Here is a 19,591-nt window from a genome sequence, read left to right as displayed (position 1 = left end):
TTTGATGAACAATTTTGAGGATCAGTTACATACAACATGGCCCTTTACCTCTAGATACTTCAGCCTGCCTTTCCTCAGGACAGTGATATTTTACAAAACCACAGTCAAGTCAGTATCATAAATATACATACAAACATTACTTCAATCTACCGTCTATATTTCAATTTTGAGACCTGACATAATGATGTCCTTTATAGCATTTTCTCCTCTAGTACAGGAGCCAGTCTAGAGTCAGTCTACTTGGATGTCTCTTTAGCCTCCTTTAATCTGGGATATTTCCACAGTATGCCTTTGTCTTGTAATAACATTGATATTTTTAATGAATACAGAACTCCTCACACTTTTTTTTTTTTTTTTTTGAGACAGAGTCTCACTCTGTTGCCCAGGCTAGCGTGAGTGCCGTGGCGTCAGCCTAGCTCACAGCAACCTCAAACTCCTGGGCTCAAGCAATCCTCCTGCCTCAGCCTCCCGAGTAGCTGGGACTACAGGCATGTGCCACCATGCCCGGCTAATTTTTTCTATATACATATTTAGCTGTCTATATAATTTCTTTCTATTTTTAGTAGAGATGGGGGTCTCGCTCTTGCTCAGGCTGGTCTCGAACTCCTGAGCTCAAACGATCCGCCTACCTCGGCCTTCCAGAGTGCTAGGATTACAGGCGTGAGCCACCGCGCCTGGCCTCACACTTTTTTAAAATAAAAATTTTCCCATTTTTTATTGCTCTGATGTTTCCTCTTGATTGGATTAAGGATATGTAGTCTCAGCCAGAAAACTGTATAGGTGGTGATGTGAGGGCATCATGTCTGGAGGCACAGGGTAACCATCTGACCCTCAGTAGGGACATTAATTTTGATTACCTGGTCAAGGTGTTGCTCAGTTTTTCTACTATGTAGTTACTGAGGGATTTTGTTTTCTTTCAGTAAGTTTGTAAGAGACACTTTAAATACACGCAAATATCCTGTTGCTCACCAAAATTTATCCCTAGATATAGCATCCATTAATGATTTTTGCCTAATCTAATCTTTACTATAATGGTTCCTAAATAATGATTTTCCAACTCTAGACCGTCTTCCCTGTTTATTAGTCAGGCCTCAGCAATCTACTGTAAGTAAGAGCCTCACTTCTTCCATATATTTATTTATTTATTGCACAGACTTAAGAATTGCTATTTTTCAATGGTTTATAATTTATTACTGTACTTAATTATTTTGGTACTCAGATTATCCTAGGCTGAGTGAGCAGGAGCCCCTTCAGACTGGCTTCTCTGACATTGGAACATTATCCCATCATCTTTTCTAAGTACTTCTGGCATAACAAGATATTTCAAATATGCTGACTGCTCCAGCCTTGAAATCAGCCATTTCTTTCAGTAGTTTTGGTTCCTTTTAATGCGAAATAATGTTCGAAACCAAGATCTGGGCTCTGAGTGTGCTCATGCAGATTGTGGTGATGGTTTCATGGGCATAGACATATGTCAAACTTACCAAAGTGTACACTTTAAAGATGTGCAATTTATTGTATGTCAATACAATACTTTCATAGAGCCATTTCACAAAAAGGGTAATGGAGGAAATAACATATTTTTAAAAGGCATTAAAATAAAAGCAAAATTAAAATTTAGTGTTCAGGCATAACAGACAATAAAGCTCCAAAGAAAATCAGTAATTGCAATAAAATTCATGAAAATGGTTACTTTTAGGGAGGAGGGAGTTGGCTATGATTGAGACCAGGGACACGAAGAGCTACTAGAGTGGCTGGTAAGGTTTTATTTTTGTATCTGGATGGTAGTTACCAGAGTGTTCTCTTTATAATAATTCAATATATTATATATTTGTTTTATGCAGTTTTCTATAGCTTACAGTTTTGTTATATTTTACAATTAAAAGGGTATAAAAATAAATGAATGTTGTGCATGTTCATGATGATTTTTACATTATCATTTATTAGAAATTAAAATTATTATTGTAAGCAGGGCAGACCCATTAATCTAACATATTTCATTGTGTAAAATTTAAATATAGTGTTAAGGGATAAGTAACTTATAAGATATTTTGAAATGCATTCAGATAATGACTTGTTAATGAGCAATGGATATAAATTTAAATTAGAATACTAATCTTTCTTAATATGTTAACCTTTTGAGTATTGTTACAAGACCCAATCTTATAAGATCAAGGCAAATGTTTATTTCAGTGTTAGAATTTTCATTTGGTTCTCTTTAATAGTTTTTATTTCTCTGCTGATATTTCTCATCTTTTTATTAATTAGAACAGATTTTCCTTTATGTTTTCAAGCAGAGTTATAATTGCTCCTTCAAAAACCTTCATCTGCTAATTTCAATATGGAGGTCATTTCAGTCAGTCCATGTTAACTCTCTTTCTCTTAGAAATGAGTCACACTTTTCTGTTTCTTTGTATGTTGAATAATGTTTTCTTATATTCTGGACATTGTGAATGTTATGTTATGGTGATTATAGATTCTGTTATATTCTTTCAAAAAATATTGTTGTTTTTGTTGTTGTTGATGGTGGTGGGGTGGTGGTGTTTTAAGCAGGCAATTAACTTGGCCTCAAACTGCAAACTCTGTCTAGGGCAGCTGCTCAATCTGAGTTCAGTTTTTTTTTTTTCTTTAACTAGACTGCTTGGTGTCTGCTCTGTATATGTTTAGTTCAGGGCTCAGCCAGACATGTTGGCAGAATTTATATGCAGTATTTGGGACTCTCTCTCTCTGGCTCCTTCTTCAGCATCTCTATTCACCAATCTTCTTTCACTTTCTAGCAGCTGTGGATGCCACAAATACTGTCCTCTGGTTCTTCAGGCCAGAAAGACTGGAGTTTTCTACTTCTACCAGAGTTTTAGTTCCCCTGCATGGCGCTGACTAGGGCCTGCCCTCAGGTTTAAAATGATTTTAAAAAACTGGACCTCATGCTGTCACCTCATTCCGTGTGTCAGCTTCCCTCCAGAATCTCCCTGCTCTTGGTCTCTTTTCAATGCCTTCTATAGATAGGCTCTTTTTTTTTTAATTTCATTTTTTAATGTTGTCCCGAAGTTACACTTTTTATTTAAATGCAGATCAGTTTGATAGGAGCTTACTTGATCATTATAGAAGTGGACTGAATGTTTATTTCTTTAAACAAATAATAATATGAAGATGTTAAGAAATTCTTTCTATAGATGAGTAAAATAATGCTATAGAAAAACACTTTAACTATTTTAAAATAATATATTTGAACCTCTTTTTTATTATTTAGGAATAAATCTAAGGAAGCTGATGACTACCAAAGAGAACTTAGAAAACTGAAGTTCGAATCCATTATTTCTGAGTCACGGTATACATTGCAAATTTTTTAATTCATATTTTTAACAATTTAATATGAAACCATATTTAAAATTACTTAGCTTTTCTTATTTTCTGATTGTTTACATATACAATCCCTAATTCAAGCTTATAATATCTTGTAATTGTTTATTGCTTTTGCCTAGATGGGAAAATTTTAGCATTACAGAAATACCCATTTTCATATCATCTTTCATTTTTTAAATCACAGTTACAATCTATAATTTCAATTGATCTTTTTATATATCTTTGATAAATATAAAATATGTCTAGTGAACATTAGTGGAGTTTTTTTCTATTCATTTTCAGGCATACTAGGCTGCTTAAAGAAAAAGAAGACTCTTTAATGACTTGTCAACAAATATATAAAACTTTACAGGAAGAGCTAACTAAGAAAGAAAGGCAAGAAGAAGACATAAAAAGAAAAATTAACGTTACAGAAAATGAACTAAAGATAACCAAAACTCTTCTGAATCAGACAAAGGAAGAGATTTTAACACTGAAAAATGAAAGGTACGATCAAGAATAGTTTTTTAGGGAAACCCGGGATTAACACCAATTGGGTATCGGACAGAGGTTGGGGCTGGGTGGAAGGGATGGGTGTATACCTACTTGATGAGTGCGATGCGCACTGCCTGGGGAATGGACACGATTGAAGTTCTGACTGGGGGGGAATGGGGTGAGGGGAGGGGAGGAGTGCACACCTACATGATGAGAGTGATGTGCACTGTCTAGGGAATGGACACAACTAAAGCTCAGACTCGGGGGATGGGGAGGAATGGGCAATGTATATAGCCTGATCTTTTGTACCCCCTTAATGAGCTGAAAAACAAAAAATAAAAAAATAAATAAAAAAGAATAGTTTTTTACAAAAATATTTTATGTTTAAGTCAATATTCCATTTATATTTAAAACATCAATATTCTGCATATTATAATAACAGTGAAATTATAGGATTAAGGATATATTTCTTCTGCAAGGTCATTGCATCCCACCACCTCATTTTACATGTAATGAAACTAAAGCACAAGTTGGTTAAAGGACTTGCTTAAAGTCACACAATTAGTGAAAGTAGGAGAGGAACCCAAGTTGCATTTGGTGTCATATTTTTATTGAAAAAAAAAAAATCAGGCTGGGTGCGGTAGCTCATGCCTGTAATCCTAGCACTCTGGGAGGCCAAGAGGGGAGGATTGTTTGAGCTCAGGAGTTCAAGACCAGCCTGAGCAAGAGCGAGGCCCCGTCTCTACTAAAAAAATAGAAAGAAATTAGCTGGACAACTAAACATATATAGAAAAAATTAGCCGGGCATGGTGGTGCATGCCTGTAGTCCCAGCTACTTGGGAGGCTGAAGCAGGAGGTTCACTTGAGCCCAGGAGTTTGAGGTTGCTGTGAGCTAGGCTGATGCCTCGGCACTCTAGCCCGGGCAACAGAATGAGACTCTGTCTCAAAAAAAAAAAAAAAGAAAAAGAAAAAGAAAAAAATCAGATCAGGTATGATAATTGTGCTACTAAATTTCACCTGAGTCAGTGATTAGTGGATTCTATCATTTTCCAACAGAAAAATGTCCTTTTATAACATTTTTCCCTTTTATTTGCTCCTACTTTTCCTTTGTTCTCATCTGTCAGCACATCTCATTGAGGGCTTATCACAAGTAAAGACACATCCTTAGGTGGTATCAAGGATACTAAGAAGCATATTGGTCCCACCTTCCAAAATATTTTTGTTCAGTTAATTTGTCTTTAACCTTATCTGTGATTAATATCTCAACCCTGCTTTCTTTCTTTTTGTTTTCATTGCCTACTGTATCTTTGCTCATTCTTTCTGAATCATTTTGCTTTAAATGCATATCTAGTATATAGCACAAATTTTGGTTTTTTTGTTTTGTTGGTTTTAAAAATCTGAGTCTTTCATATAAAAGATTATTCCACTTACATTTATTGATGTAATTACTATAGTCCATGAGAACATAAGTTCCATTAGAGCAGGAATTTTTGTTTTGTATTATTTTCTGTATACAGAAGGCACATGATAGACTATTTGTTTTTCATTCTTCCTATCATTTTTATCTTTTAGTTAATTTTTATTTTATTAATTTTTTTATGAATATAATTTAGAAGATTTAAAATCTTTTTTTAGTGCTTTATACAGGCAAGTATTTGCTTAGGAATAGTCTGGGAGTGGGGCCAAGGGAGTGAGTAGCAGTTAGCTTAGAATTAGGTTCATTGTCTCAGAACTCTTTCTTACCATCGCTGTGCCCTGGGTATCCCATCTGTTTCTACTCCAGGTTAGCAGGAGGTCTGTGTAGTTCACAAGGAAACAAGGGTTTTCTCTGATCCTTCTTGGGATGGTTTTCCATGTACTGCTCTTTGTGAATAAGATGGACAACCCCAGAGCTGATTGCCACCCACCATTTCTTCTTCATCTGACAACACTAATAACTTGCTTCTTACAAAGTTGGTGTACATACATGACTCTTCATTCCATCCCACCTCCTCTGCCATTTCATGATTATGTAGTCATCAGCTATAGCATATTAGAAGTAGCAATTTTATAACCAAGAAAAATTACAAGACCCAGGCTTATTCGTGAAAACAGGAATAACAGCTGAAAAATTGAGCATATATAAACAAAGAAAAAAACTATATATGCAGACATATATAGTCAGAAAGATTAAAATCTGTAATATATTCTATATAAAAGGCACCAAATCATATATATTCAAAAAGATACCATGAAATAAATAATTTTTTTTAAGTCTTTGGTTTAGAACTTTGGTTATCTATATCATTCTATATTATCTGTAATACACCATTTCCAATGATGCCATCTTAATTAGGTTTAATACAGACATTTAAGTAACCTAAGAGAAACTAGCAGGAGGTGGGAGCTGGAGATTCTTATTTTTCTCATTTCTCTTAGATTTGACTATATAAAATCCTTTATCAAAACAGCAAATGTCCTGACTTGTTCCTTCACTGTAGTCATTGAGAAGTTCTTGTCTTTGTTCAAATGTTTCCAGAACTCTTCTCAGAGGATTGGCTGAAGTATACATGTTTTAGATTATCATCAGTATGATAGATCTTTATTCTTTAAGAATAAATTTGATATTTGAAATAATCTCAAATAGGTCCAGTGAAAGAAAGCCCATGGAATAGGATGGGAAATCAATCTGGGAAATACCATTTAGGATCAAAAGTAAAGTAAAACATTTTCTTTTTTTCCCTATGCTTAATAAATTATCTCTGGCTGTAATTTGAGAAAGGAATTTTTATGAATGTTTTGAGGAGTAGTAATATCAGTAGATAAATATAGAGCTTTCTTGGAGGATTGCTGTGAAATAGGACACTCACTTGAATGTACATATGTTTTGCCATGTTTTAAAAAATACTATGATTATAATCTTATGTTTGTTATAAGTATTGAATGAGAAGGACAATTTCTATCAACTTTCAGAGAATAGCAACATTACTGAACTACCTACTACTCTTCCTTTCCCTTCTTTATTTTGCTTGTGTCCTTGCCCCCTTGTTCCTTCTCTGCTTTAGTCCATGCAGAATCGAACATGATATTACTTAGTCATTTGGTGGCACTAAGTTTATTGACATGACGTCTATCACATAATAAAAATAAAAATGTACTTGTGGACCAGTAAGTTATCATATAATCATAGGGTTACTCCTAGGCATAAGCATTGTACTTTTTCTTTGTTCTAGACTCTTCTCAGATTTTGCTGCCTTGTCCTCTAACTGTATCCCCAGAGTCTGGTATATGTATCCACTCGATAAATATTTGTTGAGTGAGTGAATCATTTGCTTTAGGGTAATTCAAGCCAATCAGTGAATTATATGTTGATCATTTATTACATACCAGGTACTACGTAACCTGGAGATACAACAGTGAATCTGAAACATCCCTTTCCTCATGAAGCTTATATTCTAATGGGAGAGACAAACAGTAGAGAACTGACTAGAATAATTATAGATTATGATAATGGATATAGAGTAAGTGAAGGGGGATTGTAGTGGAGGCTGATAGAAGGGGTGCCTGCTTTGGATAGGATTGTCATAAAAGTGACTTCTAAGATAATATACAAAGGAAGACAAGAAGTTACCAGGCCAAGAGCCAGGGAAGAGCTTTATAAGCAAAGAACAAGCTTGGTGAGTTCTAGGAATTGACAGGAAGGCAGTATAACTGGTGTGAGTGAAGCAGGCAGGGGCCAATCATGCAGGACATCACAGGCCTTTGGGAATGTGGGTGTTATTTTCAGTGCAACAAAAAGAAACCATTGAAGGAATTTAAGCAGAGAAATGACACTATAGAAAGATCATTCTGGCAGCTGGGTGGAGAAGATATTGGTGATAGGGGTAAGTCAGGACATTTGCTGTTTTGATAAAGGATTTTATATATAGTCAAATCTAAGAGAAATGAGAAAAATAAGGATCTCCAGCTCCCACCTCCTGCTAGTTTCTCTTAAGTTACTTAAGTGTCTGTATTAAGTGGATGGTAGCAAAAGAGCCAGAGCTTTTCCCTGGTAAGCCTAAGAGTTAAAAAGACACCCTGAAGAACAAATGACCTTTGAGGAAGCTTTTGACATTACTACTCAAACTTGCCTTGAAATGGTCTTCTTTTAGCTCCAGAGTAACCTGTTATTCTGCCCCTTTCCTATCTCTGGTTTGGTACTTTCCCCTTTTCTCCTGTAATCATCTGACAACAGACTTTCCCTAAAATTCACACTTGTACTTGACTTTCTCTGGTCACTTTCTCTCCTTTAGTAATCTAATACTGTCTCCCAGCTGAGCGAGTTTGCTCTTGAACTTTGATTTGAAACACCAATGGTACCTTAGTTTAGATAGAGGTTTCCTTAAGCAGTTAGAAATATGAAAGTCCCTCCAAAAGAAGAAGTGGGGCTCAGGGCACTTTTAATATAGAGATACTTGATGATACCCGAGGAGATTCTGATTCAGTAGGTCCAGGTGGTGCCCGGAAATCTGCTACACAGCAAGGTTCCAAACAACTGCCATGGAAGTATTAAAAGGTGATTAAGTATGAATTGTCCTATTTCCTTAAGTGCTAAGTTTGACGGTTGATATCTCTGACATTTCACTTTGACACTTCTTGTTTTATGTTTATTGTGAAGGTAAGGTATAGCCTCAATCTTGCAAATGCATGTTTTGGCTTGTGATTATCTTTCACATTTTTTTTAAGAGAAATTTTTGTGAAACCATGGATGAGTCAAAAATTCATGTTATTTTTTAATATGAGTGCCATCGTGGAACCAGTGGAGCACAGACAGCTGGAAATATCACTGAAGTGTTTGGGAAGGATGTGGCTAATGAACATACAGTACATCGATGGTTTGAGAAGTTCTGGTGATTTCAGTCTTGAAAATGAGCCACGTAGGGGTCCTGAGACCAAGGTGGATAATGATGAGCTGAAAAGTGTAGTGGAACCGAATCCATCTCAACCTACATGTGAATTAGCAGCAAGCTTTGACATTACTATTCCAACAATATTGGACCATTTGAAACAAATGGGCAAGGTAAGGAAGCTGGACAGATGTGTACTGCATGAATTAAACAGGTGTCAGAAGAGAAATGGTCTCGAAGCTTGCCTTTCTTTGCTGTCATGATATAAAGGCAAACCATTTCTGCACCATATTGTTACATGTGATGAAAAATGGATTCTTTTTGACAATCGCAAGCGTTCAGCACAATGGCTGGGTAAAGACAAAGTGCTGAAACAAGGTCCAAAACTGAATATTCATCCAAAACAGCTAATGGTGTCTGTTTGGTCTTCCAGTGCTGGTATTATCCACTACAGCTTCATGAAACCTAATCAATCAATAACAGCAGATAGCTACTGCAAACACTTGGATGAAATGATGAGGATGCTTGGGATTAAGCAGCCAAGATTGCTCAATAGAGACAGGCCTTGCAAGACAACATTCGACCACATGTCTCATGAACAATGCTGCTCAAACTATAGCAGCTGGACTTGAAAACTCTCTGTCATCCGCCATATTCACCAGACCTTGCACCAACTGACTACCAGTTCTTCCAGGCTTTGGGCCACTTCTTGCAAGGAAGAATATTTAATTCCCAGCAAGCTGTGGAAAACACCTTTAATGATGTCATCGCCACTCGCTCTCTGGGCTTCTTCACTGTTGGCATAAACAAGCAACTGTTAAGATGGCAAAACTGTGTCAATTGTTTAGACGCATACTATGATTAATTGTACTGTTCCTTGTTTGAGGCATAATAAACTACACTTTTGATTTGAAATAGAACATTTCATATTTAATGACCTCAGTACAACCAGCCAGGCTGCCAGATGTGCTCACCAGAGGCCAGAGCCCAACTCACACCCAGTGATTGTGTGTGCTTTTATAAATCCAGGCAGTCTTAGATACATACTAGCCCTCCTCCCAGAGCTCTGTGGACAGCAGAGCCCTTGCTGAAGTCATAAAATATGCAATTCATAGACTATGTAGTTTCAGAAGAGGAGAAGAAGATGTAAATAACCAAAACTGACCCCAGAAAAAAAAACTGGCAGAACTCCTGAATTTGGAGCAGGAAGGGAGTTAAGTGACTAGGAAATCGTTCATCCTTTAGTACAAATCTATTTAATTATGCACTGCTTTCTCCCCCACACTCAGCTGAGGAAGCACTAGTTAGAAGAGCCTTCAATGAAAGGAAGAGAACTAGGTGTTTTTGGATTATGGAATTCTGTAGGTGAAGATGATCTGGCCAGCTGGTCACAGAAATATTGGGACTGATGAGAGAGGCCTCCTTTGTGGATGGGGAGGAATGCAGCAAGGCATAGGGATGATGCCAGAGAAAAGTATTTATTTAATTCTGTGTAAAGACAGCCCTCAGCTCCCATCCCCCTGAGATACACAAGGTCTCTGTGGCCAGGGCCAGACCTCCACCCAGAACCATGAATGCACGACATCATTTCAGGCAAACTCTGGGTTAAATAGTGCTCTGTGGGCTGGCGTGGACACCTAATTCCATTTTTATGGGAAACTATTTCTATGGTTAAAATATGTTCTAAATTTCCTATAACAAACTTACAAATATGTTTTATAAGGACATATGTGTTTAAGCTTGAAGGCTGCCTACATATAGCACTTGGAGAAATTCACTTATGCACTGGCATGTGGCCTACAACCATATAGTCGGAACATACAGTATTTATAATTATATAACATACAGTATTTATCATACCCTTTGCATTCTCAAATGCTGTATTTTCCCTATCTTGGTAAATTCCAAGGAAAAAAATGTAGAAAAATACTTGCTTTGATCTATTTTCCCATAACATGATGGGAATAGTGGAGAGCATTGTTAGAGGAAAAGCTTAGTTGTAATTAAAGTTAGGTACAAGTTGCTTATGTGTAAATTATTCTGTGAGCTAAATAATATATGTCTGTATCTTTTTGTGTCTCATTTCTCTATCTTATAGTTTACTTAATTGCTCTCTGTCCCCCACCCCCATCTGCATTACATTAACTTTTTTTCTGTCTTCTGCTTTCTCTGTCATTTTTTTAACTTGAAAGCTATGACTCCTCACCCCAGAGAAATACACATGAAATCTAGCAAATGATTTCAGGAGGTTCATAGAGTTTCCTGTTTTCCAATACATGACAGGACCCCGTGATTTAACATAACTGCTTTCTCATTTTTCTCTCTTCCTCCTTCTTTCTCATCCCTCCCTCTCTCTCTTTTTCTCTCTTTGCCCTTCCCCTTTGTCACTCTCAAGGTCTCTCACACACAATCCATAGATTTCGCAGCGAGAAGCCCTCTAAATGCTTCTGTGGACATTATCTTGTCTTCACATCACGCTGTGCAGGATGCTGTGCACCCTTGTGTGGGGCTCAGTGTAAGGGCTAAGGGGGCTAGAAACCAGCTTGGGCTCTGCTCTCCTAGCCACTTGCCAGAGGAAGGGGTTCATTTTTCTTGCATAAGTTTGCTATCCCTCCTTACCAAGCCTTGTGTCCATAGGTCTGCACCCAGACAGAAGGGACACTTTTCCTAACTCACCATCCCAGAGGGGAAGCCATTTTCAAATTTGCACAAAGGTACTGGCTAGCAGTGATATGGCCCTCTCCTGTGAAGCAGGTGCCATTTTCCACAGTTTACATATGAGGACACTAAGGTTAACCGAGGCTAAATTTCTTGCCCAAGGTCACACAATTGGCAAAGAGAGAAATCGAGCTGTGTTGTGTCTGACCTTGTAACTCATGTTCCCTTCCCTACAGTTTGCACAATTCTCTCAGTATTTGTCTTGAAGGGCTGAGTTTTGTCATCTTCTCTCAGTATGACTTCTCTTTCTCAACCATGTTGTAACACTGAGTCTTCAGGGGACTCAGCCCTGCAAAAAGCAGTGTCCCCTTTCTGTCCCCTCTCCCCTCCTCTCAATTTATTGCCCACCCTCACCCCCTCAGGATTTTGTTATTCACTCAGTAAATATGAGATGGTGTCCGCTGCTCTCTAGTGCCTTGGCAAAATCAAAAGTATGTTACATCTTTAGACTGAAAATAGAATAAAAACATTTCACAACCACATTCTAAAAGAAGGAAAGCTTGGTGTTTAATTACTTCAGTGAGGCTTGTCATATTTTCATAAGGGCTAGAAGCAATGAGAAGTGATTAGGTATGTCTAGTATTAGATTAAAAGAAGGATTCAGAAGCAATGCAAGAGTTATGTTATCTTGTGGTAGTGTGGTTTAATATAAAAAGAATGGACTTTAGAGTTCGGCAAACATAAATTTAAATCCTAACTTGACCAGTGTCAAGCTTGGGCAATTTAACCACTTTAAGGCTTCTTCTCTTTATCTGTAAAATGGGCATATTAATAATAGCTATCTTCTGTGAATATTAAGGCACCTAGTATTATACCTGCTAGGCTGTAGATGCTGGGAAAGTATTAGTTCCCTCTCTTTCTTTAGGTTGCTAACCCCTTAAAGTGTCATAGCTTATTAATATTTATACCTTGCACTGGCCATGTTTAATTAAACATCTGTTGAATTCAATATTATTTGCTTTACTCAGCAATTGTGAAGATTAACCCTTGGAGTGATTCAATTTGGATGCTATCCTATTAGTTTAAAACATTATGAAAGGAAGTGTTCTAAGTAATATTGTCAAATAATAAAACTTCTCAGGGTTTTTTCCCAAGACTCACCTTTTTCTCTAATTTCCTATCCATCAACAGCTCTTAGAACAAGAGCTTGCCAAACTTCTTATGATACCACACACTTATTGCTTTTAATGGAGGCAGGAGTTGTGGCAAAATCAAAATTATCTCTTTGATTGACAATGTGAAGACGTCTCTAAAAGAACAACTTGTGAAACAGAATATAAAGCTGTCGTTTTGGCATTATGGTTTGACATTTATTTGCAGTTACGTTTTTAACTACAATTAAGGGAATCTAGATTTGCGTGTATATAAGAAATTAGATTCTCATTTTCTTTTTGGTCTAAGAATGTAATAGTTAAATTTTTAAAAATAAATACTCTTAATTGTTATTAAGTCCTAATTTGCTTATTGGGCCAATTCCAAAAATGTTATTTTCAAAAAATATTTGATGAAATTGAAAGGTAGGATGTCACAGATAGTCACACCTCCCTCTGAGATATGCAAAGCAAAGGCAGCATGATATAGTGCAGAGAGCCCTGGGGTGGCATAAGCTTGAGCTAGTTTTGTCACTTGTGAATCATGTCACCTTAGATAGTCACTTACCACTCAGGTCTTCATTTCTTCTAAAAATGAGGGACTTGTAGCAACATATTTCTAAGGAATGGCAAGAACCACTGTATCCCCATAGATTAAAACAGTTCCTGACACACAGTAAACACCTAATAAATATTTGCTGAATGAATGGATGGGAATTAATTTAATTCCAATTGAACAATGATCATAGGATTTAAAACTGGGAAACTCCTGTTTTTCTCTCAGGCCCAGAAAGCTTCTGACTTACCAAAAATCAGATCTGGGAGTACAGTGTGAATTCCTGGATTCTAGTGATAATATTCTTTATTAAATTCTTAGTAAAATCCAAATTTAGGACCTAAATCTGTTGTTTGCTGTAATTCTAAAGCATCAGCATCTCTAGAACTTGTTCTGAAGGGGAAGCTGAATACCTAAACAGCTACACATTTTCAGCTTTTTATAACATGGAAAAGTATGGACTATGCCTTTATCATTAGGCTTTTATTTCTCATAATTTATGTAGATTTCTAGCAAAAAGTTCCACTAGAGTTAGAGTTGGTCCTTTATAGTTTCTTTCAACACAAGATTGCTTTGTCTTTATCAATGTCTTAAGATGGTTTTGTAATCTTGAACAATGTGCAAACCCTTCCATGGGTGTACTGTGTAAGCATGGTTTTTATTTTTGAAATCAGGATTATTTTTTTCAGACATATAATCACCTCTGTATACGTTACACACTGCCCATTCCATTCTAATCAAGGACAATGAGTGCTTATAACATCATGTATAATTATTCTTTCTGCCTTATGCCTTTAAAGAGTCTCACTGAAGATTTCTCAGAGTCAGTAACAGAGGCTCAGCAAGGAATCAAAGAAGTATAAAAGTCTTTCTCATTCCTGTAACAATAATATTCAAGGGAAATTACCACCACAGATGCAAATTCATATTTGTATAACAATTTACTCAGAACACCTTATACTTTGTGTAAATGTCATAAAGAACTTCATAATTTCTTGAAAACTCAGTGAATAATCATCACTTAATTAACATTATTTGAACCCTAGCCTACCATATTTTAGCTGCTATAATCTGCTAGACTTTTAAAGTTTTTGTTGTATGATAAAAGGATGCATATAACGGGCACCTTGTACTGGGTGCATCAGAGGAATGCATATGGAAGAGATTCTACTTTTCATAGTATCAGAATTATAACTATCTCCAGGGAGACTGAAATTCAAGCTCCTCAAATATTCAGTACCATCTACTTTATAGTATAAGTAACTGGAAATGTATTCACAGTCACCATCTGGAAATGCTCATTGGAATTTTATAAACAGTAAGATCTCTTTTCAAATAGAAAATCTACTTTAAGAAATTAAGTGGATCAATTGCCCGGCAGGACTCTGCTCTCTGGCCACTTCTAACAAGCACATGGCCAGCCACATTCGTTCTGTGATCTTGGCATTTTGAAAACCAAGTGAAGTGCTACTTTATTTCCACTGCTCCTTATCTTGATCAAGTTTACCTGCATTTGACAAAATATATCATCCATTACTGATTTTTTTAAAAATCGGCAAAATTGGAATGGAGGGGAACTTCTTCAAATTGATAAGGCATCTACAAAAACCTACAGATAACATCATACTTAATATGAAAGACTAAATGTTTTCCTCCTAAGATTAGGATCAAGAAAAGAATATCCACTGTCAACACTTCTATTCAACAAGTGCTGAAATGTACAGTACAATCAGGCAAGAAAAATATGGCCAGGTGTGGTGGCCCAAGCCTATAATCCTAGCACTTTTAGAGGACCTTGGTGGGAGGATTGCTTGAGGCCAGGAGTTTAAGACCAGCCTGAGCAACACAGCAAGACCCCATCTCTACAAAAAACTGAAAAAATTTAGCTGGGCATGGTGGCACACACCTGTAGTCCCAGCTACTTGGGAGGCTGAGGCAGGAGGATCACTTGAGCCCAGGAGTTTGAGGTTGCAGTGAGTTATGATGATGCCACTGCACTACTTTACCCCAGGCAATAAAGTGAGACCCTGTCTGAAAGAAAGAAAGAGAGAGAGAGAGAGTGAGAGAGAGAGGAAAAAAAGGAGAAAGAAATGTCATTCAATTAGAAAGGAAAAGATAACACTGTCTTTATTCACAGACGTCATATTTGCTAACGTAGAAAATCCTATGGAATCTACAAAAGAAGTTACTAGAACTAATAAGTTTAACAAAGTTTAACAAGGTTGCAGGATATAAGATCAATATTCACAAGTCAAGTTAGGATGGTGGACGAGAAAAAACACCAGCCAGAGTGTCTCTGCAAGAACAAAAGTGAAATTAATTTCTATATATTTGCAAAGAACAATTAAAAATTGAAATTAAAAAGCAATATTTACAAAAATATTTCAAAAAGCAAGAAATATCTAGGGATGGATCTTACAAAAATGTGCAAGACTTATACACTGAAAACTACAAAACATTTGCTAAGAGAAACAAAAGAAGACCTAAATACATGAACAGATATACATGGTCATGGAACAGAAGACTCACTGTTACTAAAATAACAATTATGCCCAAGTTAATTATAGATTCATTTCAATAGACTTTTTTAGAAAATAACAAGCTAATTCTAAAATTTCTATGTATTAATAAATGCAAAGGAACTAGAATAACCAAAACAACTTTGAAAAAACATTTAAATAGTCAAAAGAGCAACATTATTACCTGACTTCAAGACCTATTATAAAGCTACAAATAATGCAGACAGTATGATACTAGGATCAACATAGACAAAAAGATCAATAGAACAGAATAGAGAATCCAGAAATAAACATACATGATCAATTGATTTTCTACATGGGTGCCAAACCAATTCATTAGAGAAAGAATAGTTTGGGTTTTTTTTAACCAATGGTACTGGAACAATTGATATCCATATGCAAAAAAATGAACTATGATTCATACTTTGAAATATATACAAAAATTAACTCAGGGCCGGGCGTGGTGGCTCACGCCTGTAATCCTAGCACTCTGGGAGGCCGAGGCGGGTGGATCGCTCGAGGTCAGGAGTTCGAGACCAGCCTGAGCAAGAGTGAGACCCCGTCTCTACTAAAAATAGAAAGAAATTATCTGGCCAACTAAAAATATATATAGAAAAAATTAGCTGGGCATGGTGGCACATGCCTGTAGTCCCAGCCACTCGGGAGGCTGAAGCAGTAGGATCACTTAAGCCCAGGAGTTTGAGGTTGCTGTGAGCTAGGCTGACACCACGGCACTCTAGCCCGGGGCAACAGAGTGAGACTCTGTCTCAAAAAAAAAAAAAATTAACTCAGAATATGTCATAGATCTAAATATCAAGCCTAAAACCATAAAGCCTCTAGAAGAAAATATAGAAGAAAATCTTTGTGACCTTGGGTTAGGCAAAGATTTCTTAGAGTCAACACCAAAAGCACAATCTATTTTGAAAAACTGATAAATTATTACTTCATCAAAATTAAAATTGTGTTCCTTTGTTCTTCAAAAGACACTGTTGAGATAAAGAAAAGACTGAAATGTTATATTTACAAAGGATATATGTAAAAAAGTATTTGTTTCCAGAATATATAAAGGACTTTAGAAACTCAGTTATATGAACATAAACATTCTAATAAAAATTAACAAAAGATTTGAATAGACACTTCACCAAAAAAAGATATACAAAATAGATGGCCAATAAGCACCACAAAAGATATTTAATATCATTAGTCATTAGGGGAATGCAAATTAAAACTACAATGAGATACATACTTTTAGGATGTCTAAAATTAAAAAGCCTGAAAATATAAAGTGTTGACAAAGATATGGAGGAACTGAAGTTCTCATACCCTGCTGATGGGAATGTAAAACTTCTTTGGAAAACAGTTTGAAGTTTCTTAAAAAGTTAAATATATACCTACCTTGTTACTCAGTCATTTCATTCCTACATATATACCCAAGAGATATGAAAGCATACATCCCTACAAATACTTGTATGCAGATATTGATAGCAACTTCATTTATAATAGCCAAAATCTGTGCAACATCCTAATGTTCATCAACAGGTGAATGGATGAAAAATTATAGTATATCTGTCCATTTCTGTATTGGCAAATTTTTAAAAAATTATAATACATTCATACAATGGAATACTACACAGGAATAAAAGTGAATGAACTATCCATGTAACCTAAAACATTCGTAGCCCCTTAATATTTTGAAATAAAAAATGAATGAACTATTGATACAAGGTACACACAACATGGATGAATCTAAAATTAATTATGCTGAGTAAAAGATGACAGACAAAAAAAGAATATACTGTATGATTTCATATATAGTTATACTCTGAAAATGCAAACTAATCTATAGTGACACAAACTAAACCGCTGATTGCCTGGAGGTGAGAGGGGGTAGGAGTGGAGGATTACAAAGGAGCACCTCCCACCACCACCACCACCATCTTTTACAGATCCAAAGGAAGTTGAGAACATTGCTTGTTTCCCATCAGGGCAAAATCTCTAATGGTCCCTTCGGATGTGACCAAGCTGGATAATGAAAAAGAAGCACGTCTCAGAGAGGAAAGCTAGCAGTTACGGCAAAAACTGAACTGAGAACTTACTCCCAGGAGAAAGAACCATAGTCCAGGCAAGGAATGTTCCCCACCTTCAAGGTAGACTTCTTATGGGATTTCAGAGTTGTGATGGAATCCACTGGTGCCAGCCAGATGACTTCTAGTGCAACTCCCAGTTAGAGGACTATACTTTCTACACCTGACTACTCTCAGACTTGGCCATTTGACTTGTTCTTGCCATTGAAATGTGAGAGAAGTGATATACATCAATTCTAAGCTTTAAGAGATCCTATGTTTTAGCAATTTTTCTTTTCTGTCTGCCACAAAAACAGCATTCCCACGTTAAGAGCTGCTCCCTGGGATACATCCTGTAACAAAACGTGGAGTAGAGCAGTAAGTGACACATAATATGCACAAAAAAATAAACTTTGATATTGTAAAACACTGAGATTGCAGATGTTAAATTTGAGATGTAGAAATAAAGTAGAACAGTCAGTGGAGAGTTGGGTACATGAGTCAGATAATCAGAGAACAGATCTGAACTAGAGATAAACTTTAGGAGTTGTCAGCAGCATGCATTGGAGGAACATGAGTCTGCAAAGGAGATAAGAGCAGCCAGATATTTGGAAGAAAGCCACAAGTAAAGATTTTAATATAATCCCATGTCTGCTGTCCTCATTCTTTATTCCTTTTGTTTCACTTCCTCTTCTCCAGCCTAGAGACTGCTCTGCACACATCAGAACCTGATGAGTCTGCCTTGCACTTTAAAAGATAAATCTCCATTTCACATTTGCTGGGTTTTGAGCACAATTTGGACAGTGGCTCTGCCTTCTTAATTCATTTCTGTATCAAGCAATACAAGCGAATGACACTGTCTTATCCATAGAGGACAGTAAACCCCACCATGCAGGAGAAAGATCGACTACTCACCTGCCCATTTCTTCACCTTGGTTTTTACCTTGAATTCTCTTTCCTCCATATACCCATTCTACTCTATTCTCAGCCTTTATCAATAATTGTTTTTATAAATATTGAGTAGATACACCACAGAAGGTTTATATAGGTATAAAGAACTACAATACAATGAACTTCCGTGTATCACCTACTAAGTTTAGGCAAAATAACCTTATCATTAGCTTTGAACATCCTTTCTGCTTCTCCCCAATTCCATCCCATTCTCTCCTTCCCCAGAGATAACCACCAGCCTGCATTTTGTGATTCTCAGCAAACTAGGAATAGAAGGGAACTTCCTCAAACTGTTAAAGAGCATCTACAGAAACCTACAGAGAACGTGTTGTGCCCTTACTTCTCTTTATAATTTTACCAAGTATGTTTGTATTCCAAAAAATACAATATTAGATTTTACATATATTTTATCATCATAGAAATAAAATCACACTGTATGTATTATTCTGTGATTTGTTCTTTGTGCTCAATATTTTGTTCCTGGGATTTGTTCATGAAGTTGCATGTAGCTGAGGATTATTGGTTTTTTTAATCTGTACTGTGTTCTAAGGAATACCACAGTTTATCCATTTGGTTTTAGCTTTATTCCATAAGTTTTGACATGTAACAATTTCATTTTTGTTCAGTTCTAAGTATATTTAAATACCAATTGTGATTTTTTATTTGCACCCATGAGTTATTCAGAAATACATTTTTAATAATCTTCAAATATATGGAGATATTTTATTTATCTTTTGTTACTGACATTTCTTTGTTTTCACAGAATACAGATTATAATAGTGCTGTTCTCAGTGGTTCCCAACATTTTTGGCACCAGGGACAGGTGTAATGGAAGACAATTTTAATTTTTCCATGGCTGAGGGGGTGAGGGGTGGAGAGATAGGAGGGTATTGGTGGAGCTCTGGGACCCAGTCCTAATACTGGTCCATGGCCCTGGGGTTGGGGACTGTTAGGGACAGGTGCAGGTTGGCAGCGCTAACCACAGGAAAAG

The 19,591-nt window shown here is 36.4% G+C and overlaps 1 protein-coding gene across 1 annotated transcript in view; it reads left to right on the top strand.

The window, feature by feature from the left end:
* LEKR1 (leucine, glutamate and lysine rich 1) overlaps positions 1–19,591 on the top strand; it is a 175,705-nt gene that overhangs the window by 121,296 nt on the left and 34,818 nt on the right. Inside the window, exons 7-8 of the mRNA XM_069473050.1 lie at positions 3,251–3,328; positions 3,646–3,849. Of these exons, the coding sequence (XP_069329151.1) occupies positions 3,251–3,328; positions 3,646–3,849 (282 nt within the window). The remainder of the gene's footprint in view (positions 1–3,250; positions 3,329–3,645; positions 3,850–19,591) is intronic.

This window comes from Eulemur rufifrons, chromosome 7 (assembly GCF_041146395.1).
Source record: "Eulemur rufifrons isolate Redbay chromosome 7, OSU_ERuf_1, whole genome shotgun sequence".
In the NCBI taxonomy this organism is placed as follows: Eukaryota; Metazoa; Chordata; class Mammalia; order Primates; family Lemuridae; genus Eulemur; species Eulemur rufifrons.
The sequence above is the reverse complement of the archived record's forward strand: the minus strand, read 5'-3'. Positions and strand labels throughout refer to the sequence as shown.